At 48.4% G+C, this 22,217-nt stretch overlaps 1 protein-coding gene across 1 annotated transcript; it reads left to right on the forward strand.

Moving 5' to 3' along the window:
* The first annotated feature begins 4,392 nt into the window (after positions 1-4,392).
* LOC131917857 (intercellular adhesion molecule 5-like) lies at positions 4,393-17,040 on the forward strand. The gene is made up of 8 exons (XM_059271983.1): positions 4,393-4,510; positions 9,788-9,863; positions 11,547-11,813; positions 12,953-13,273; positions 13,449-13,727; positions 14,209-14,478; positions 15,236-15,478; positions 15,711-17,040. The coding sequence occupies exons 1-8, from the start codon at positions 4,427-4,429 to the stop codon at positions 15,920-15,922; spliced, it is 1,752 nt and encodes a 583-aa protein (XP_059127966.1). The 5' UTR covers positions 4,393-4,426; the 3' UTR covers positions 15,923-17,040.
* The last annotated feature ends 5,177 nt before the right edge of the window (positions 17,041-22,217 follow it).

Consider the following 22,217-nt stretch of genomic DNA (forward strand, 5'->3'; position numbering starts at 1 on the left):
TGGAGAGAGCAGACGCTGGTGTAAAGACGTGGATTTCAGTCCTAGGAGTTCCGCCTCCTAGCCTGGAATACCACAATGAACGTCAATGATTTCATTTGCTTCTGGAGCTGCAGTGACAAAGAGTTGGCAAAGAGAAGCTTATGGAGTTTGGAAAGGCTCTTTTGGGAGGAAAAAATGACTTGTAGTGTTTACAGCTTTGCTTTGGTTCTTCCATCAGAGTGACAGCCAGATGTTTTCTTCTGGTTTCTAAGCTACCCTGTTATTTCTGAAAGGCTTCTCTGCTCTGGGCTGGAGAGGTAACTCAGTTGGCAGAGTGCTTGCCTAGCGTGCATGAAGCCCTGGGTTCCACATAAAACTGCCCCAGCACCACATAAAACTGGATATGATAGTGCATGCTTGTAATCTCAGCACTTGAGAGGTGAAGGCAGGAGCGGAAGTTCATTTCATCGTCGGCTACATAGTATACATGAGATCCTGTCTCATAAAAAGGTGTGTGTGTGTGGTATGCTCAAAGAACATGAAAGCTAAGCATGAGCACATGGGCAAGTGAATCTCCTGCCGGGTCAGCTAAGGTTGACTTTCTGTTGTGTGGAGCTGAGGCTTGCTGTTATCATCCTAGTATTTCCTTTATGTCATGTAACAGCATCAGTGTTTGGCAATGGAGAATCAGATAATACAAATGAAACAGTGTTATCTAACCATTAAAAGGGATGCTGTAGGGCTGGAGAAATAGCTCAGAAGTTAGGGCCTCTTTCAGTTTGTGTTGGTTACTTTTCTATTGCTGTGACAAAATGTGATGACCAAGGCGACTTAGAAAGCATTTAATTTGCCTTATGGTTTCAGAGGGTCAGAGTCCATGATGGGGAGGGGGCACGGTGGCAGGAACAGCTTAGCACTCACGTTTGTTCCAAAAGTAAGAGGTAGAGAGGCACGCTGGGAATGGCTGGATCCTTTTGAACCCCAAAGCCCGTCGAGTGTCACACCTTCTAATTCTTCCCAAACGGTTCTTTCAATTGAGAACCAAGGATTCAAACATTAAAAAAAAAAAAAAATCATGGCTGGAGAGATGGCTCAGTGGTTTAAAGCACTGGCTGCTCTTCTAGAGGACCCAGATTAGATTCCCAGCATCCACATGGTGGCTCATAATCATCTATAACTCCACTCCCAAAAGCTCTGACACACATACATGGTATACTTATATACATGCAGGTGAAAATTCATACACATAAAACAAATGTAAAATCCACAGAACTATACACTGCACAGAACTTCACTGTAAACTATATGCCCTAACAATAATGCATGAATACTGCTTTATTAATTGTAACAACTGGACAACACTAATGAAAGATGTTATTAACTGGGAAACTGGAAAGGAAAGGGAACTCTCTGCTCTTTATTTCTGCACATATAAAGCAGTTAAAAAAAATAAAGTCGGGGTTGGGGATTTAGCTCAGTGGTAGAGTGCTTGCCTAGCAAGCGCAAGGCCCTGAGTTCAGTCCTCAGCTCTGAAAAAATAAAAAATAAAGTCTAAAAGCAGAAGGGAAAGGCAGTAACGAGCTTCATGGCTACAGCCAGTTCATAGCCCTCTTACAATCTCTGATGTCAGAGTCTAGGGCAGGAGTCTACCATCTGTTCTCCCATACAAGGTAGAAACTGGGCATCACGTGGTTCATCCCTGGTCACTTCTCAGATCCTCCAAAGGTGGGGGAATCTGTACCCAGAGCTACTGGGGTAATTAACAGACTGTTACTATAGGGAACAACAAAGGAGAGGCCTCTACAGACATGCCTGACTTCCTCGTGATCCCATTCTAGTCCTATACAGACATGTCTGACTTCCTCTTGATCCCATTCTAGTCCTAAATGTCCTTGCTCTCTGGATTTCTAGCTTTAGTCCTCTTTTCTGTACTTCATCTAGACACACTCATCATCCATCCCTTCCATGACCTCCTCCTCTCTACCTCCAACCCCCAGAGCTTCAGATCCATATCTCCAGCTCCCAAAAGATGTTCAAAAAGGAACTTAATCCACATGCTCAAGATCAGCGTTTCACTGTCACTGGATTTGGCCACCTCTCAACTGTGTCTGTCTTGGTGAAGAGCTCAAGGACATGGCGATGCCAGGTGTGTCTTGCTGAGACCTTCAGCCCGGTTCTGCAGGCTAGTGATGGCGAAGGAAGGAACTGAGCAGACACTACAGCCAAGCAAGCCTAGGGCACCTTCACTCTCCTGCCGCCTGTAATCATCTTCCACTCCTCTCTCCCCGCTCCTCAGTCTGGGTTCCTGGGTTCTGTGTCTCACCAAATCTTCCTTGGATGCTCCGCATGTCTTCCTTCCCATCCAACAGGTTTCCCTGCATTAGCCATCCTCCCCAATCCTCCCTGGCATTCCTCCCCCAGGACATCAAAGCAGAGCACTTCCTTCCACTCACCCAAGTGCCCTCACTTATCTTCAGCAGGAACTTCAAAATGTGTTTCTCTGGGTTTCTCAGAAGTGTCTCCGGAACTCTGGGCTGAATGTGAGATAGTAGAGCGAGGCGCTTCCCACCCCCTCCCATGCCTGCTTTGCAAGCACCTCTGCTTTGCTGTGCACATTGAGTGACTGCAGGGCTTCCAGCAAAGTGCCCCACAGCTCTAAACTGTCCACCACCTTATGGAAGAGCCTGTCTAAACGCCTTAGTGTGGCATGGTTGACGGTACTATCTGTCCCCACGTAGCTGGCTTTGCTTTCTGCCAGCAGCCCAAGTATTCTCCGATCCGGCCACACTCAGCTCACCTTCCCTGAACACACCCACCTCCTGCTTTCATAGCTGTGGTTTCCTTTTGTCTACAATTCAGTAGACACTGTAGCTCCTCAAAGACTGGAGCGTTGTGCCTGCTAGGCCCCCCTAAACCGGACGTGGTATAAAACTAAGTGCCCTGTTCATATTTATTAAATAAATTCTTGCTCTTCTCTAGTTCTCTGCCGTGCAAATATCAGTTTATCTCTCGGGGCTAACTCTGGAATTTCCTGTGACTTCTTATCCCCAACCCCCAACTGCCATCATCACAGTTGCTATCTTCTGTGCTTTTCAGAGCACTCGGGCTATTTTGTAAGTGGAGGGAGGGATGGAGGAATGGGATGGGGAAGGGGAACCAGGCATGGTGATATATGCCTGTAATCCCAACACTTGGAAGGTAGAGGCAAGAGGATCACTTCAAGGTCAGTTCCCGAAATATTGGGAACATTGGGAATTTGAGTCTAGCTAGTCTGGGTTATATGAGATCCAATTTCAAATAGTAACAACACACACACACACACACACACACACACACACACACACACACGCCAGTGGGCTAAAAAGGATTTTTTGAATCTTGCCAAAGCTATATTGAATTACTATCTGGCACAAATACCCTGGAAAAGGGGGACCAGGCAGCATCTGGGTGGCTCAGAATTTTGAGGTAAACAGCAAGGACCAGAGTTCCGGAGACGCATCACTCAAAGCAAGACTGGAACTGCCAGCCAGAATGCATTCGAGCAAAACCAGGAGATGAATAGTCATAGGGGAAAGACATTCTTTGGTTTTGTTTAAAGATCTTTTCTTGGGGCTGGAAGGATGGCTCAATGGTTAAGAGCACTTATTGTCCGGGCTGTGGTGGCACATGACTTTAATCCCAGCACCTAGGAGGCAGAGACAGGCGAATCTCCGAGTTCGAAATCAGCCTGGTCCAGGACGGCTAGAGCTTACCCAGAGAAACCCTGTCTCGAAAACCAAAATAAAATAAAAAGAGCACTTATTGTTCTCCCATACAGGACCTTCAATTCCTGTGAGGTGGTTCATAAATGCCTATAACTCCAGCTCCAGGGGACCTGCTGCCCACTTCTGGCCTCCAAAGGCATCTGTATCCATGTGGCTTACACACACCCATACACTTAAACAAAAATAAATTTGCTTTAAAAACTCCTTTCTTTACAACCATCATTTCTTTTTATTTAGAAGAGATTAACTTTCAATCAATCAATCAATCAATCAATAGGCGTCTCATATAACACAGGAGGGCCTTGAACTCCCACGTAGCCAAGGGATGTCCTTGCACTCCTATTTCTCTTGCCGCCACCTCCCACAAGCAAGGATTATGGGTCTGTGCCACCAAGCCTGGGTCAGCAGAGACTGTCTTGAGTCAAATCTGCACTCTCTTCGAAGCGGGAGACAGCTTCCCTACTCTTTCCTCCAGAGCACCCATCCTATCTTTTAAGCGATAACTTTTAACCCAATCCAATCTTGGTCGCGCTTCTCCTCCCAGCCAACCCTGTTGAGAGTCTGGTGAGCGTCATGAGTTTCCGGGCAGATCTGGGGGGTCCTCCGAGCGGCCCCAGCGCAGAGCGCCCCCGCCAGGAGCGCCGACCCAACGGTCGGAGCGCGCGGCGGTTTCGAGCGCGGTGATGACGACGCTCTTCAGTCTGTGGTCCCCGAGCATCCAAGAGCGGCCAGTGAGGCAAGAGGGACAAGCGGACAGCTCCCACTCAGTGAGGATTTGGGTCCTATTTGCTTTGCTTGGGTTCTTGTCGGTTTCCAGCTGTGAAATCCAGTAGGGAATAGGCTGGTGGGAGAGTTCGCCAACACACCTCGAATTATTTGTTTCCCGCCTATTTTTAAATGTTTTAAATGTCTGTCTTTAAATGCCTTCAGGCCCAGTTGTGTGCACGCCCCTTTCCCAGCTAGAGGAAACCAACCTCCTTACCAGCTTTTTGTCCCGCACCCAAGTGTTTGCGCCCACAATTATTAGTTTATATTTTCTTTGGTTCAGCCGTTGTTGATTGCTGACTGACTATAACCATTCCAGTCTCTTGGGATAAAACAAAGGGCCCTTGCCTCCAAGGTGCTTACAGTCCCAGGGAGAGAGACACAATCTAGGAAACTTGGGGAAATGTTCCTGGCATCTCACCACCCCGTCCCATCCCCCAGCCAGTGTCTAGTGGCCAAAGATCGAAGAGCTGAAACTGCCTGAAATGAACTTCTCAACTCTAGGGAGTGAGGGGCCAGAGATGATTGTAAGGGAGGGAAAGAGGTTGGGGGCTGGGGCGGGGTGGTGATGGTCATGTTTTCTGGGACCAGGTGAGGACTCAGGGTTAGGCTGTGCTGCCCCTTTTTGCTCATTTCATGGTCTGATGATTCTAGTCACCGAGGCTGTAGGTGACTTTAAAGGAAGTAAATTAACCCTGTGTTGTAATTTTGGACCAAAGTGTTTTCAAATGGTCCACATGTTTGCATGCAGCACCAATTAAAGTCTGAAGATAGAGGTGGGCCTTTTTATTCTTTCCGGCCACCAGATCAGAGGTTGGATGTTAAAAAACTGACCCAGGCGACCAATCCCAACCCACCTGTCAGAGTTGAAATCTATGGTAGAGTTACCGGGGGTAACTAAGACATGTTGTGATCTTCAAAATTAGTGATTTTTAAGTTAACTGAGAACAAATAATGTTAGGGGGTTTGTTTAGGTTTTCTCCATGGTAACAGGGCCCGGCCAACTTAAATGCATTAGAGGCAATGCATGCTGCAGGAAAGGAAAGCAGCAGCGTGGACTGCAGGGCTAAACAGAAAACAGGCAGGTAAGGTAGACCTCACCAGAGATGGACAGCGTAAGAAGAGGAGGGCGTGACTTCCAGGCACAGAGAGGAAGCTGAGGGTGGAATGTGTCTCCTACTTAGGAGAAACTGCAGGGAACCCTTGAATATAAATGGGAGGTGAGAATCCCGGAGCCTAGGGCACATGATGTAGTAGCTGAAGCTGCACATAGCACATCTGTGTTAGGTCTGCTCCTCCAGCTAATCTCCTAGGGTCTGGAGTGTGTGCACCCCTGTAATCCCAGCGTTAGGGAGGCAGAGGCAGGAGGACCAGGAATTCAAAGTCATCCACAGCTACTTAGCAAGTTCAAGGCCAGCCTGAGCTACATGAGACTTTGTCTCAAAAAGACAAAACCAAAAGGGGTGGGGTGGGGTGGGGTGGGGAACAGTTCAAGTCCTCTAAATTAGGATGTAATTTACAGAATAAACCAAGGAATTTAAACAAAATCAGATCATATGGGTGCTGATAGCAGCAACAGTGAAGGATTAGAGCTGTGGGTGTGGCAGGCAAATCAGAGGAGGGCATGAAGTAGCATGGAACAAAGTGTGTCTGGGAACCTGTATGGTGGCACATGCCTTTAATCCAGCATTTGAGAAACCGAGTCAGGAGTACTGAGTTCAAGGCCAGCCTGGGATAAATAGTTCCAGGTTAGCCTGGGCGCAAGATCTTGTCTCAAAAAAAGGAAAGAAAGAAAAGACACAGATATAGGAATGAGTGTGTGTGACCAATACCAACCCTCACTTTCTCCGTTTTCTTGTGACACTTTGAGGCACAGATACATACAAGAAGAGAAACCAACCCATTTGACTGACGGGAATCTGTTCCTTGGAGACAGGGTCTCTCACTGAACCTGACGCTAGCCTGCTGACAAGCCAGCCCCAGCCATCCTGTCTTGACCTTTCTCAGGGGTGGGGTTACAGGCTTGCATAGCCACGTCCAGCTTTTCATTTGCCCAACCAATATTTTCTACATCTTATGTAAAGTTTACAAACTATTTAGACCGTCTACCTCCCCCGACGCAAGACACTATCTTTTTTTTTTTTTTTTTAGTTTTTCGAGACAGGGTTTCTCTGTGTAGCTTTGCGCCTTTCCTGGAACTCACTTGGTAGCCCAGGCTGGCCTCGAACTCACAGAGATCCACCTGGCTCTGCCTCCTGAGTGCTGGGATTAAAGGCGTGCACCACCACTGCCCGGCAACAACAACACTATCTTTTTACATTTGTCTTTTCTACTAAACTTGACTAAGGGTGTTTCTTACCCATCTTTTTGTTGATTTTCAAGATAGGGTCTCACTATGTAGCCCTAGCTGTCCTGGAACCCACTGTGTAGACCAGGCTGTCTGGAACTCACAGAGATCCTCCTGCCTCTGCCTCCCAAGTGCAATGATTAAAGGTGTGCGCCACCACTGCCCAGCTGTTTCTTCCCCATTTTACTAAGAGCCTGGCATGTTCAACAATAAGTTTATAAAAATTGATGGATATCACCTGGCCCATCTGGGGCTTTGGTGCATTTCCTTCAGAGTTGTTATTCAGCTTGTGTTTGGAAATTCCTTCAGAGTCTAGATACTCTTTAGAATATGTTAAATAATGACAGATCTTAGGAAAGAGATGTAAGTCACTAGAGCTAAGTTGGGCAACTCCTGTGACTAGTATCTTTTTGCACACACAAAAAGGATAATTATTTTTTCTTATGTAACTAAAAGGCCAATTGAAAATCACTCCCAACAGATTTTGAATAATGGTCTCATCTCTGGAATAAGCTCATGTCCTTCCAAAGTGTGTGTGTGTGTGTGTGTGTGTGTGTGTGTGTGTGTGTGTGTGTGTGTTTAGACAGGTTCTCACTCTGTAGCCTTGGCTGGCCTGGAGAGGTGAGGCTCAGTCCAACGACGTTCTCTGGAGAACTCTGACTTGGTCTGTGGTCCAGCATGCAGGATCACGAGGCAGCCAAGAGAGAGTGAGCACAAAATGCATCTTAGGTCTTAAGGGGTCCCTGTCTCGGCCATACCCTGGGCGGGGCCTGGTACCTAGCAGGTACCTGCTGCCTACGAGGGGTGGTGCTTCAGGGGTGAAGCACAGACAACTTCCCCTACAGTTGCCTCCCCATGAGCAAACAGAGAGGGGAGGAAAGAGGAAGAAAAGGAACTTTTAGAAGACATTAGTTTTAGCTGGGCGGTGGTGGCGCATGCCTTTAAGCAGGCGGATCTCTGTGAGTTCGAGGCCAGCCTGGTCTATAAAGCGAGTTCCAGGAAAGGCGCAAAGCTACACAAAGAAACCCTGTCTTGAAAAACAAACAAACAAAAAACAAAACAAAACAAAAAACCAAAGAAGACATTAGTTTTTAAATTGGGTTTGAAAGCAAACAGCTCTGGGGAGGTGACCTGAGCGTGGACTGGGAAGATGGAAGCCAGAGTCCGTTTGTTTGCTGGATGTGGTGGCGAATCAGGGAGAGACAATGGTCTTGAGAGATGCTCCTAGAGGTCCTGAAGAAGCCAGGTCGAAACATTTCTCCCTTACGTCAGAGAGCAAGCTTCCAGTGACTATGTTCAGGGTCACTTTCCACTGAACACAGCCAGCTAAACACTGCCAGGTTTCATCTCTCCAAACACTGTCTTTCTTCCTTCCTTCCTTTAAAGATTTATTTATTTATTTTGTATGCAGTGTTCTGCCTGCATGTATCCCTGCAGGCCAGAAGAGGGCACCAGATCTCATTACAGATGGTTGTGAGCCACCATGTGGTTGCTGGGAATTGAACTCAGGACCTCTAGAAGAACAGCCAGTGCTCTTAACCTCTGAGCCATCTCTCCAGCTCCCTAAACACTGTTTTTCATGTTCCCCGATGACACCTCCTTTTGACTCAGGCTGATAGACAAGACAGACTAGTACAAGGAGAGGTACAATAGATCCACACGGGAGACTGTAATCAAACATCCCTTCCTTCCTTTTCTGTGTCCATGGGCACAGACCAAACTTGCATCAGTTAGAAGCAGGAAGTTCGGGGGCTGAAGAGATGGCTCAGAGGTGAAGAGCACTGACTGCTCTTCCAAAGGTCCTGAGTTCAATTCTCAGCAACCACATGGTGGCTCACAACCATCTGTAATGAGATCTGGCGCCCTCTTCTGGCCTGCAGGGATACATGCAGTCAGAACACTGTATACATAATAAATAAATAAATCTTTAAAGAAGCAGGAAGTTCTTTCAAAACACCACACTGAGGGTCTTGCTGTAGTGAGGTTTCAGGTGTGTGTGTGTGTGTGTGTGTGTGTGTGTGTGTGTGTGTGTGTGTGTGTTCTCTAGTACTTTCTTTTTCTTTCTTCTTTTTTGTTTTGTTTTGGTGTTTTTCAAGACGGGGTTTCTCTGTGTATTTTTGGTGCTGTCCTGGATCTTGCTCTGTAGACCACCAGGCTGGCCTCGAACTCACAGAGATCCACCTGGCTCTGCCACCCAGCTTCTAGTACTTTCTTTTTCTTCTTTTTTTCTTTTTGGTTTTTCAAGACAGGGTTTCTCTGTATAACAACCCTGGCCATCCTGGAACTCACTTTGTAGACCAGGCTGGCCTCGAACTCACAGAGATCCGCCTGCCTCTGCCTCATGAGAGCTGGGATTAAAGGTGTGTGCCACCACTGCCCAGCTAAATGTGTTTTGTTTTGTTTGTTTGTTGGTTTGGTTTGGTTTTTGAGACACAGTGTAGCCCTGACTGTCCTGGAACTCACTCATTCTGCAGACCAGGCTGGCCTCTCCAGTTCTTTTCTCTTTTGAGATGAAGTATCGTGTAGCCCAGACTGTCCTCCTACCCTTCAAGGAGGACAACCTCGAACTCCCGATCCCCCAGCTTCTAGCTCAAGTGCTGGACTGTAGGCAGACACTACAGCAAATGGCTTCCTGGTATACACTTTTACTTATAAAAATATTCTCCAGACTAGAGAGTTGGCTCAGAGGTTAAGAGCATTGACTGCTCTTGCAGAGGACCCTGGTTTGATCCCCAGAACCTACATGGTGGCTCACAACCATCTATAACTCCAGTCTCAGGGGATCCAATGCCTCTTCTGACCTCCACCAGCACCAGGGACACATGTGGTGCATGGTACACATACAGGAAAAACACTCATACACATAAAGTTCTTACGAAAATGTAATGAAAAAAGTCTCTCTCCAGCACTTCTTTCTTTTCTTTCCCCCTAGCTTTTGTTTTTTCTCCCAAGAATGAAGATGCTTCTGCTTGGTATCTGGATCCTGCTGGCCTTGATGTCTTGTCCTGGTGAGGCTACCTAGAAGTTTCTTTAGCCACTGTGTGCCAGGACACACAGGGTTGATCATGCAGAAGGGGATGGGGTGGTTAACTTGATGGATCTAGGATCACTCTAGAGACTCTGCACATGCCCATGGGGGAGATTATCTTGGGTAGGTTCATTGGAGTGGGAGGATCCACCCACCGTGGGTGGCTCCATTCTAGACACTGGGAACCTGCACTGACTAAAGGAGAGAGTAAGCTGAGCTCATACATCCGTGCCCCTGACTGTGGGCAATGAGCTGTGCCTGGGATGAGCTGCCTGACTTTACTGCCGCCATCTTATTTTTTAAGTTTAAAATTTTATGTAGAGACAAGCTCCGTACCCCAGGCTGACCTCAAACTCCCCATGAAGCCAAGGATGAATTTGAACTTCTGATCCTCTTGCTTCTACTTCCTGAGTGTGTTGGGCTTACAGGCATATGCCACTATGACAGTTTTATACAGTACTGGGGGTCAAACTCAAGGCTTTGTGCATGTTAGGCAAGTAATGGACCAGGTAAGCTGTATTCCCAGTTCCTCCTTTATCTTCTCGAAAATATTTTCCTTGGGGCTGGAGAGATGGCTCAGCAGATAAGAGCAAGAGTAGAGGACCTGGACTTGGTTCTCAGGACCCACATGGCCATTCACAACCATTCTATACAGTTCCAAGGGATCCAACATCTTCTTCTGACCTCCAGAGGCACCACACATGCACTTGGTACACAGACATACATGCTGGACCCTCTCCACTGGGTCCTACCTTCTAAAGGTTCCCCTGCCTCCCAATAGTGTCACGGGCTGGAAACAAGCTTCTAGCATATGGGCTTCAGGGGACATATAAGATCCAAACCATAATACAGGCTAAACCTGCAAAGATTGAAAAGATTCACATTCACAGCATCACAAAGCAAAGCAGAGTAATCTCTGAGAAGAGGTAGAAAATTCCATGGGAGATAAGTGTGCATGCAGGCTTCCTTGAGCTCTTTAGTTCTCATGGTTTGTGCACAGCAGGGTTCCCGTGAGGCTTGTTCTGTTCTCAGGCACATTGCAGGTCCCCCTTCACTAGTGGGTGGTCTCTGTCTGAGGTGGAGTCAGGCTCTGCAGTCTACAGCCATCCCAGGCAACTCTGCTGAAGGGAGCCCTGAACTGTCATTTGAGAGACTACTGCTGTGCCGTAGAAGAGCCAAGACCCACCTCATCCGGGTGTTCAGTGCCTGAGCCCAGAGAGCTGCTCAGGCCTCTGGAAGCTTTCCAGGGCATGACTTTTAGCACCTCCTTAGATCTGTGGTAAAATCTAGACCCCAGGCTGGGCAGTGGTGGCACGTGTCTATAATCCCAGCATTCAGTAGGCAGAGGCAGGTGGATCTCTGAGTTCTGGGCCAGCTTGGTCTACAGAGGGAGTTCCAGGACAGCCAGGGCTACATAGAGAAACCCTGCCTCGAAAAACCAAAAAGAAAAAACAAAACAAAACAAAAATCTGGACCCCAGGACAGACGAGCAGGAGAGAGATTGGGATCAAGGCTCTCACTTGTTGATTAAAGGGTTTATTCTCCAGATCCCTGAACAGGTACCCACTTCTTCAAGTTAGAGCTAATGGATAGAACAGCCTCTCTGTTTGTGCTGGATCTCCTGGTCCTCACCAGAGATTTTGGTCTGTGTGCTTCATTTCAGGGATCACAGAAGAGCTGTTTGAAGTGTCTGTGTGGCCACACCAGGCCCTGGTGGAGTTTGGACAGTCCCTGACTGTCAACTGTAGCACTACCTGCCCAGACCCTGGGCCCAGTGGAATCGAGACCTCCGTCAAGAAGAGCCAGCTGGGCAAAGGGCCTCAGTGGAAGGAGTTTCTCCTGGAGGATGTCACGGAGAACTCCGTCCTGCAGTGCTTCTTCTCCTGTGCAGGGGTGCAGAAGGACACAGCGCTCCACATCACCATCTACCGTGAGTAGGATGAAGGGCCCGGAAGAAGAGAGGACTGGGGGAACAGGAATGCATCTTAGTTAGGGAAGAATTAGGGTTTTACTTGGGGGGGGGGAGAATTACACACACACACCCCTGTCCCCCAATCCCTAACCCCCAAGTAAAGATTCAGTCACACTGTCAGGATTCCCTCCATCTGTAGAGGCTGTCTTCTGAGTTTTCACTGTTAGCCGTGGGGCACACTTGAGAATACACAGAATGTACAGGGAACAGACACTAAGATGCCAGACAAGTGTCAATTAGTGCTGGTTTATTTGTTGCCAGCTCTTAGGCTAACCAGGGATTGCAGGAAGGACAGGTTTTTTGTTTTTGTTTTTGTTTTTGTTTTTTGGTTTTGGTTTTGGTTTTTTGAGACAGGGTTTCTCTGTGTAACTTTGGAGCCTGTCTTGGAACTCACTCTGTAGCCCAGGCTGGCCTCAAACTCACAGAGATCCGCCTGCCTCTGCCTCCCGAGCGCTGGGATTAAAGACGTGCGGTTAAAAGCTAGGGTAGTTAAGAAACCTGTGGTGCTAGTGGTTCCTGAGCTGCCCTGCAGAGCAGGAGGCCCTGAGGTGTTGGGACCTACAGGGCACCATCTTGCCTTGCAAAGATAAGAATGAGTGGAAGAGGGGCTGGAGAGATGGCTCAGCGGTTAAGAGCACTGGCTGTTCTTCCAGAGGTCCTGAGTTCAATTCCCAGCAACCACATGGTGGCTCACAACCATCTGTAATGAGATCTGGTGCCCTCTTCTGGCCTGCAGGGATATGTGCAGACAGAACACTGTATACATAATAAATAAGTAAATAAATAAATCTTTAAAAAAAAAAAAAAAAAGAATGAGTGGAAGAGCCACCGCCCCCCCCCCCAAGCTTCTCATGCCTCTGAAACGTCGTTGATAAGAGATAAAATGTTCCAGAATGGCAGGAAAAATCGAAGCAAAGGACTTCCTCTTAGCTATCACAATTCTCGGCCATGGCCACCTTCAATGGACAGAGAGCTGGAATGCTAACTTATCGCATGGAGCTTTAAGGGTCGCTTAATGTCATTTAAGGGTAGCTGCAATGTCATGTCTCTCTAGAGGTGAGTGGCCCCTCACCAGGGCTTGTCTTTCTGTCTTAAAGAGCCACCAGAGCAGGTGATCCTGGACTTGCAGCCCGAGTGGGTGGCCGTGGATGAAGCTTTCACAGTGAAGTGTCATGTGCCTAGCGTGGCACCCCTGCAGAACCTCACCCTTACCCTTCTTCAGGATGACCAAGAACTACACAGAAAGGATTTCATGAGTTTATCTGGGCCATCCCAAAGAGCAGAGGTCACCGTCAATGTCAGAGCCCAACGGGAGAGTGACAGGAGTAATTTCTCCTGCCGTGCAGAACTGGATCTGAGCCCACAAGGTGGGGGGTTGTTTCATGGCCGCTCAGCCACCAAGGAACTCCGGGTCTTTGGTGAGTCAGAGTCCAGGCATGAAGAAAACCCAGGGCCTGTTTTGGCCTTTGAGGACCCTGTTCCCACAGGTTTAGGAGAGTGACTGAGCCCCACCTCTAATTCCACGGTGTCCTATGTGACACATGACTTACAATTTTTCTTCTTCTTTCTTTCTTTTTCGCAATTACTTGGCAGAATTCTCTCAGAGTCCCCAGATCGGGGTGTCTTCACTCCTGGAGGTTGGGGTGGCAGAGACCATGAACTGTGAGGTGGCCAGGGTGTTTCCCGCCCAGGAAGCTGTCTTCAGAATGTTCTTTGAAGGCCAGGAGCTGAACCCCTTCTCCTCCTGGAAGGGAGATGCAGCGTGGGCCAGCGCCACCGTTCGGGCCATGGAGACCGGGGACCAGGAGCTGACCTGCCTTGTGTCTCTGGGTCCCGTGGAGCAGAAAGTCAGGACACCAGTGCATGTCTACAGTACGTGGCCATCTCTCTCCCTGTATAGGGCCTCTGTTAGGGAGGGGTTTGCACAGGGATGGGCTGCTAGCTTCCATCTTTCTCTGACAGAGGTGGGTTAGGACCTGCATTGTGACGGTGGATCTGTGTGGCCTCTGTCCTCGGTTTCCTGACCTATCCTGCTCACTGGGCAGTTGCAGATGCTTGAACTTCACTCTAGAATAAGCATTTGAGATGAGTAAGACAGCTGTACGATGAGGAGACCTCTTGCTGTCCTCGCAGGAGAGACAGCCAAACGTGGGCATGCTTTATCGTTGGGAGGGAAGCTCTCAGTCCTCAAGCCATCTGGGTGCTCCCTCTCTTCAGCCTTTACAGAAGCTTTAACGCTATCCAAAGTCTCTTTTCTGTCACTGTCTACCCAAGGGAGACCTGCAGCCTCAGGAGGACAGGGGCAGCCAGCAGTTTTGAGAACGTGTCCACTGTTCTTTTTCATTCTTTGAAGGTTTCCCTCCACCAATCCTGGAGGTAGAAGATGCTTACCCTCTGGCAGGGACGGATGTTAATGTGACCTGCTCAGGTCATGCGTTAACATCACCTAGCCCTACTCTTCGGCTTCGGGGAGCCTCAAACCTCTCTGCTCCTGGGGAGCCTGCCTGGCTTCAGTTTACTGCCAGAGAGGAAGATGATGGCCGGAATCTCTCCTGTGAGGCGACTCTGGAGGTGCAGGGCCAGCGGTTGCTCAAAACGACCGAGATCCAGCTTCATGTCTTGTGTGAGTAGAGGCCTGAGGGTCCTTGACAAGGCGAGGGTGCTTGGTTTTCCTGCTTGGCTAGTGGCTTCATTAGTAGAGGGGCCACACTTTTCTAATTGGAAAAACCCCGAGAAGAAAATAAAATGGACGTGCCCAAGCTCATTTTTGCCCTCGGGAAAGTGAGTGGGAACAGTATGGGAATGTGGTGCTGTGTCAGATACAATTAGCTGAGAGCCAGTGCCTAGGAGACAGCATAAAAGGAGACAGCTGAGGCCGATGCCAAGGAGAGAAGCCTCCAAAACTCCATATCACAATTCGTGTTTTGGAAAATGAGGAAATCCTTATTTCTGATTCACTCCTTGCCCATTGAGAAGCCCTGGCTGGGCCCCACCAACGGAACCGTGTTACTTCTTAGCCTGGGTCCATAAAAATGTCCTAGGCTGGCCAGGTGGTGGTGGCACACGCCTTTAATCCTAGGACTGGGGAGGCAGAGGCAGGTGGATCTCTGTGAGTTCAAGGCCAGCCTGGTCTACAGAGCTAGTTCCAGGACAGCTAGGGCTGTTACACAGAGAAACCCTGTCTCAAAAAACCAACCAACCAAAAAAAAAAAAAAAAAGCCCTAGGCTGCATCTCATTGTCTTTGCACAGGGAAGGGAGGAGAGCGAATTTTATTCTAAGCAGAGAGCACCATTTGAGCTAAGGAGGGGAAGGGAGCTATGAACGGAAGTGAGAAGGGAGCAGGACGTAGAGCTAGGCTCCTTTGGGGCCTCTTTTGCAGACAAGCCTCGGTTAGAGGAATCCAGATGCCCCGGCAACCAGATATGGGTAGAAGGGATGGATCAAATGCTTGCCTGCATCCCAGAGGGAAACCCCGCCCCAGCTTTGGTGTGTATCTGGAATGGGATGATCATTGACCTTGATGTACCTCAGAAGGCCACCCAGAACCGCACTGGAACCTACTGCTGCACGGCCACTAACCAGCTTGGCTCTGTCAGCAAAGATATTGCTGTCGTCGTCCAAGGTACCTGCCGCACTAGCTGCTAGGCTTGGCTAGAAAGTCCTCCCCCCCAACCCCCCCCCCCCCGCCGCTCCCTGCCACCTCCCCCCAGATTTGGGGTTCTCACAAGTGTAGAGGGAAGCAAAATGCTCCTGGGCTGGAGAAGATGTGTCTGAGAAGTGGGCTCGGTGTCTGGGGTGGAACGATTGTCTTGTCCTCAGCCTCCTCCCCCGGTCTGTCTTCTGTGCCTACACAGGACTGCATGAAGGGATCGCCCCCTCCACCATCTTCATCATCATCATTTTCACTCTTGGCATGGCTGTGATCACCATAGCACTGTACCTGAACTACCAGCCCTGCAAAAGAAACGGGAGGAAACGGGCCTCTAGGCAGAGAGAGCTGAGCAGAGACGAGGAAAGCCAGTTTGCTGACATAAAGGCAGAAGAGTGTAACTCACATCACTGCTGACCAGAGATGACTCTGCTTGAGTGACTTCCGCTACCAGCCTTTAACGGGGAGGAGGGAGGAAGAGACAGATGTGAGGCTACATTCCCGTCCTGCACTGGCCCCTCACTGGCCCCTCACTGGCTTGTACCAGTCCGTCGGGAGCTTGCCTTTCTCTTTTGAGTTTATTCCAGTTTCTAGAAATTTCAGTCTGATTGTTGACTGGCGATGGAGCCTCTCGCTCCTTACTGTGTTTAACTGCCCACTCTTGAGTACACAGAAGGCCCTGCCCTTGCCCCTCATTCCCACTGCTCACTCCTCAACCAGAAAATGAGAAAGATCATCGGAAATATCCTGGAATACATTGCTCAGGGTTTCCTGATGACTAACTGGGAACTTCTTTTGTAGTTCAGGGACAAGACTCCATGGGGGTAGGTAGCAAATAAATGGGCAGGAATCAGAGCCCTACTCCCCTGTCCACACCCCCTACTCCCCAGACAGTACCCAAGGACATCATAAAAGCTCTGGCTGATTCGGCTTCACCCCAGGAATGCTCTGCAACTTCATATTGGGTCAGAGAAGTAGCTTAGCTACTTTATAACAAACAAACCCAGGGCTTACCATGCAGCACAAGATGGCCTCAGACTTGTGATCTCCCTGCCTCAGCCTCCTGAGTGCTGGGATTACAAGTGTATGCCATCACACCCTAACTTTTTTTGGGGGGTGCTTTAAAGTAGAAGTAGAATACTTCCATGGAATTGGTCTAATAGGTCAAGGGCATCGCACTCTGAATTCCTTTTTGTAAAAGACTGAGTCCCACATATGCTCTCCGTCTCCACAGAGAATTGCCTGTTTTCATCTTCTGCAAGTAAGTCCCCTGGGAAGGAGGTACATAACTCCATAACAAAGTGTGTGCCTAACATGCAGGTGGGTCTCAGCTCTGTCACCCCTCCCCCAGTCCTCTGTGACAGTGTTAACCGTGTACTTTAACAGTCCAGCTTCCTCCACTGCCCTTTGGAAGGAGTATGTCCACCGTGGTGAAGGCCTGAGCATCAAGCCAGGCCTCTCCTCCAGAGCTGTCATGAGCTGTTTGCTAAGATGTTAGCTGTGATAAAAATAAAATAGATTTTGTGATATCTGGATTTATTCTTCCTTTGTGTCATAACTGAAAGTTTTATGTTAGGCCAAATGATTGCGTTTCAGAACTCTGAGGCTAGCTTCCACTTGGTAACTCTAGGGCAAGCCATGTCTTAGCTCCAGCCATCAGCCTGTTTTTCCTGCTCTCAAAACAGAAGCACGCACTGGTACCCAGTTTCCACCATGGGAGTACTAGTTCAAAATGATGCAGCATCAGACACCAAAGCGTGTCTCCCCTTCTTCCTGGACAACCCTGAATTTAAGGTTGGAGATTTGCTATAAAAATAACCCTTTGGTGTTTTGTTTTGGTTTGGTTTGGTTTTGGTTTTTCGAAAAAAATCACCCTTTGTTTCACATCCAAAGCGACAGGCACAGTGGTAAACAGCGCTGTCTGTGCCTTCTACAAATTTGTAATGTGTGAGGCCTGTTTCGGGGCAGTACGTCATGGTGGAAGCAGGAAGAGCAAAAAGAAACAATGAAGAGCCAGGGTTCTCAGATCCCCTCAGGACTTCTCACAGGCACCATCTTGTTTCATTGCCTCCCAACAGCCTGTGGTCTGGGGGTCCTTAAGACATGGGCCTTTGGGGGACCAATATCCGAACTGAAGGCACATTAATTTCTATAACCAGAAAGGTGTGGTTTGTTCAGAGAATGTCTAACTCAGGACCAAGGAGGTATTCCCCCAAAGGCCTTCTCGATGCTAATACCTCTTACCCCCTACAATGTGAGTCTCATAGGAATTTACCTTCTCAAGGTGAGCGAAGGGGAAGTACATTAGGAAGCAGGTCAAAGACAGATACACAGGTCCTAGTCCAGGTACCTCAGCCGGTTTCATGTCTTGGATCAGCTGCATCATCAGCATCAGTCACATCTGCAAATGCCACCCAGGAACCCTAAGGCACAAGAACCAGAAAGGGGCAATGTCATTGGCTTCCTAATTCCAGCAAGCGGAGATAGAGGTTTCGCCTGCTGTGACTTCTCACGGCCACATGGTGCCGCTGTCAGCAGATGGCCCTGTGCGTTAGCTTCCACGCGTCTCAAAAGATCCTGGTGACTCCTGCCTAGCTTTCATGGTTATAGTTCTCATAGGTTAGCGCCTGTGTCTCTCTTTCATAGTTTTTTTTTTTTTTTTTTTTTTATTGGTTTTTCGAGACAGGGTTTCTGTGTGTAGCTTTGCGCCTTTCCTGGAACTCACTTGGTAGCCCAGGCCGGCCTCGAACTCACAGAGATCCGCCTGGCTCTGCCTCCCAAGTGCTGGGATTAAAGGCGTGCACCACCACTGCCCGGTCTCTCTTTCATAGTTAAGCCTTCTATTTTTGATTCTGAGACAGGGTCTCTCTATGTAACCCTGGCTGGCCTGGAACTTGTTATGTAGACCACCCTGGCCTTGAATACACAAAGACCTACCTGTCTCTGCCTCCTGGGTGCTGGCATTAAAGGTGACGGCATTATGCCCTCACATCTGATGCATAAGCTATACTCTGAAAACCCAAAAAGACAATTGTTAACAATATTGACACTATTCCATCAAGACAAAGGACAGAAGAAAATTCTGCTAGAACTCCAATCCTTGGTAAAATCTCAGACTTGGGACCAGGGGATCCCTGGAAAGGCTAGATATGCCCAGTATCCCAATTAACTGTTAACTTGACACAGCTTAAAGTCACCTGAGAAGAGATTCACAATTGAGGGTTTTCCCCAGTTAGGTTGGGCTGTGGATATGTCTTAGTGGGTGGGTGGGTAGGTATTGTTTGATTATTAATGTAGAAAGGCCCATCCACCATGGGTGGCACCATTCCCTGGGCAGGTGATCCTAGGCCTTGTGAAAAACAAACAAACTAGCTTAGCGAGTTCAAGAGCAAACCATCAAGCAGCATTCCACCATGGTTTCTCTGCTTGAGCTCCTGCCCTGACGTCCCTCGGGAACAGACTAAAACCTGTATGCTGACAGAATCCCTTTCCTCCCCCAAGTCACCTTTGTCAGAGTTTTATCACAGCAACAGAAGGAAGCCAGAACGCCAGCAGCTGAAAGCTGTCCCCTGACTCTTGGGCTAAGGTAGTATTAGATCCTGCCTTGTCCTGAGCTATCTCTTAGTCACATGGGAAGGGGTATGTGGGGAGGGTGTTTCTACATGCTTATCAGTGAAATCTGTACCACTTCTATTAACCCTGCAGGACAAGTAAGAAGATATGGACAGATTATGACCAGGCTAAATGGCTTCATGCTTTAGGACATGAGGATTCATTCACCTGCCAGTACAATTTGAAAGGCTGTTAATTACTTTCCTTAACCTAGTCCTTACCATGTTTTAAAAATATGTGGGTTTTTTTTTTTTTTTTTTTTTTTTTTTTTTTTTAAGAAAGAGTCTTCCTATGCAGCCCAGGCTGGCTTCAAACTCACTATCCTACATCCTAGAATGATGGCCGGACAAGATTTCCAGCCATTTCAACTTCAGAGTCACCTCTAGCGCCTCTGGTCCTACTGGTCAAAAAGCCAGAGGTCTCTATTCCCACCACAGTCAGCTGCTCCAACCTCAGCAGCAGGAAGTCCCAGATGCTGGACCTCTGCCCTTTTACAAACCCTCATGATTAAGGGACGTGTTATGCTTTGGATGCTAAATTTCCCCTACAGGCCCACATGTTTGAATGCTTGATCCTCAAGTGGTGACACTGTTTTGGGGGGTCTAGCTGGTAGAAAGGTTGCCAGGGACAGGCCTTGAAGATATACCACCCTGGGTCCAGTCTACCATCTCTGCCTCCCACTCCATCAAGATGTGAGAGACTGGCTGGAGAGATGGCTTGGCAGTTAAGAGCACTGGCTGCTCATCTAGAGGACCAAGGTTCAATTCAGGCACCCACAAGGCAGCTCTCAGCTGTCTGTAACTCCAGTTCTGGGGGATCTGACACCCTCACAAAGGCAGGGGAGACACCAATGCACACAAAGTAAAAATAAATCTTTTAAAAAAAAGTGAGAGCCAGGTGGTAGTGGTGGTGGTGGTGGTGGTGGTGGTGGCGGCGGCGGCGGCGGCGGCGGCGGCGGCGACCTTTAATCCCAGCACTCGGGAGGCAGAGTGGATCTCTGTGAGTTCAAGTCCAGCTGGTCTACAGAGTGAGTTCTAGGACAGCCAGGGCTACACAGAGAAACCCTGCCTTGAAAAACCAAAAAAAAAAAAAAAAAAAAAAAGATGTGAGAGAAATTGTCACCTCCCATTACGGATATCCTGACTTTCACACCCCCCCTTGCTGCTCCCCTTTCACACCTTGTAACTGTGACCCAGACTAAACTCCGTCTCTGTTAAGTTGCTACTGTTAGGTATTTTGTCACAAGGACCTGAAAAGCTCCTGATGGAGGGTGGAAATCTGTGACAGGGCAATGAGGTAGCTCCAGATAACCCAGGGAAAGAGGCAGTTGCCTGGCAACCAAAAACTGATGCAACAGCAGAGTTGCCCTAAAGCAGAGCATTATGTGTCTATACTGAGGAAAACAAGACCTTGTCAAAATTGGCTGGAAGCAACTTGACTGACCAAAATGTTTGCAACAGAACCTCCAAGGGGGGGGGGGGTATCACAAACGACCCTGGAACGGCAGTGGAATCATGGAGTACTTGAAATATGCTTGTTGAATCCTTCCTGGTGTGAGCCTTGTCTATCTTATGCCCCGCCCCCACAGGAAGACTTTTCACTAGAAAAACACCGCTTAAATTTTTTTTAACCATGTATGGTACTGCATGACAGGGTTTCTCTGTGTAGCCCTAGGTGTCCTGGAACTCCCTCTGCAGACCGGGCTGGTCTCAAACTGAGATCTACCAGCCTCTGCCTCCTGAGTACTGAGATTAAAGACGTTTGCCACCATGCCTGGACGGTACTTCATGTCTTTAAGTGCTTAAAAGGATGAGGCAAGAGGATCACAGGCTCAAGGCCAGCCTGGGCTATCTAGCATGACCTTATTTAGAAAATAATGTTTGTTGTGCCAGGCATGGTATCGCCTGCCTGTGATCCCAGAACTCGGAAGGCTGAATGGAGCACCAAGATTTTGAGATCAGCCTGCGCTGCTTAGCAAGACCATCTCCCCCTGGGGAAAAAAAAATGCAACGAGAAATACACAATACAAAACTTACATCTTCAGCTGGGTGTGCTAGGGCACGCCTTTAATCCCAGCACTCAGGAGGCAGAGGCAGGCAGATCTCTGTGAGTTCAAGGCCAGCCTGGTCTACAGAGTGAGTTCCAGGACAGCCAGGGCTACACAGAGAAAGCTTGTCTTAAAAAAAGACAAAATAAACAAACAAAAACCACCAACAAAAAACTAAAAAAACCCCAATGACTTCCATTTTCACTGTTTTAAGTGTGTCGAGCACGTCCACACGGCAAGCGTCAGCACTGAAGCCGGTCCAGGGAACTTCTGATTTAATGACAGTAGAAATGAATGAGCCGAAGAGCGTGGGCATGCAGCACAGCTTTAATGGATGCTTTTACTCAAGGACGGAAGCAGCACTTCTCAGCCTGTCTCAAAGCAAAGGGGACAGCTTTTTATCAGGTTGCCGGTGTGGGCTGAGGATTTTTATTTCTTGTATAAGGGATGGGCCAGCAGTCCTTTGACTTTGATACTATCTTGGTTGTTATTGTTTAAGATTTGCTTTTGTACACAGAGAAACCCTGTCTGGGGGGAAAAAAAAGATTTGCTTTTGTTAAAATTGTGTGTGTGTGTGTGTGTGTGTGTGTGTGTGTGTGTGTGTGTGTTGTGTCTACCATATATGTTCAGGTAAACATAGAGGCCAGAAGAGGGTGTTAGATTGCCTGTAGCTGGAGTTATAGGTTGTGGTGAGCTACCCAACATGGGTGTTGAGAATGGAACTCAGGTCCTCTGGAAGAACAAGTGCTCTTAACCTCTGAGCCATCCCTCCAGCCCCTTAATTTTTTTTTTTTTTCCAAGACAGGGTTTCTCTGTAGCCCTGGCTGTCCTGAAACTCGCTCTGTAGACCAGGCTGGCCTCGACTCTGCCTCCTGAGTGCTGGGACTAAAGGCATGTGCCACCACACCTGGCCTCATCCTGGTTTTTATGGTACACCCAGCCCAGCTGTTCCCAGGGATCAGAATAGGAGGATCAGAGGAGACATATCCATATGCTATTGAGGAATAGGGGAGTAGGAGAAAGACACACACACTACTCTTAGTGGTGACAGCT

Source organism: Peromyscus eremicus, chromosome 8a (assembly GCF_949786415.1).
Source record: "Peromyscus eremicus chromosome 8a, PerEre_H2_v1, whole genome shotgun sequence".
In the NCBI taxonomy this organism is placed as follows: domain Eukaryota; kingdom Metazoa; phylum Chordata; class Mammalia; order Rodentia; family Cricetidae; genus Peromyscus; species Peromyscus eremicus.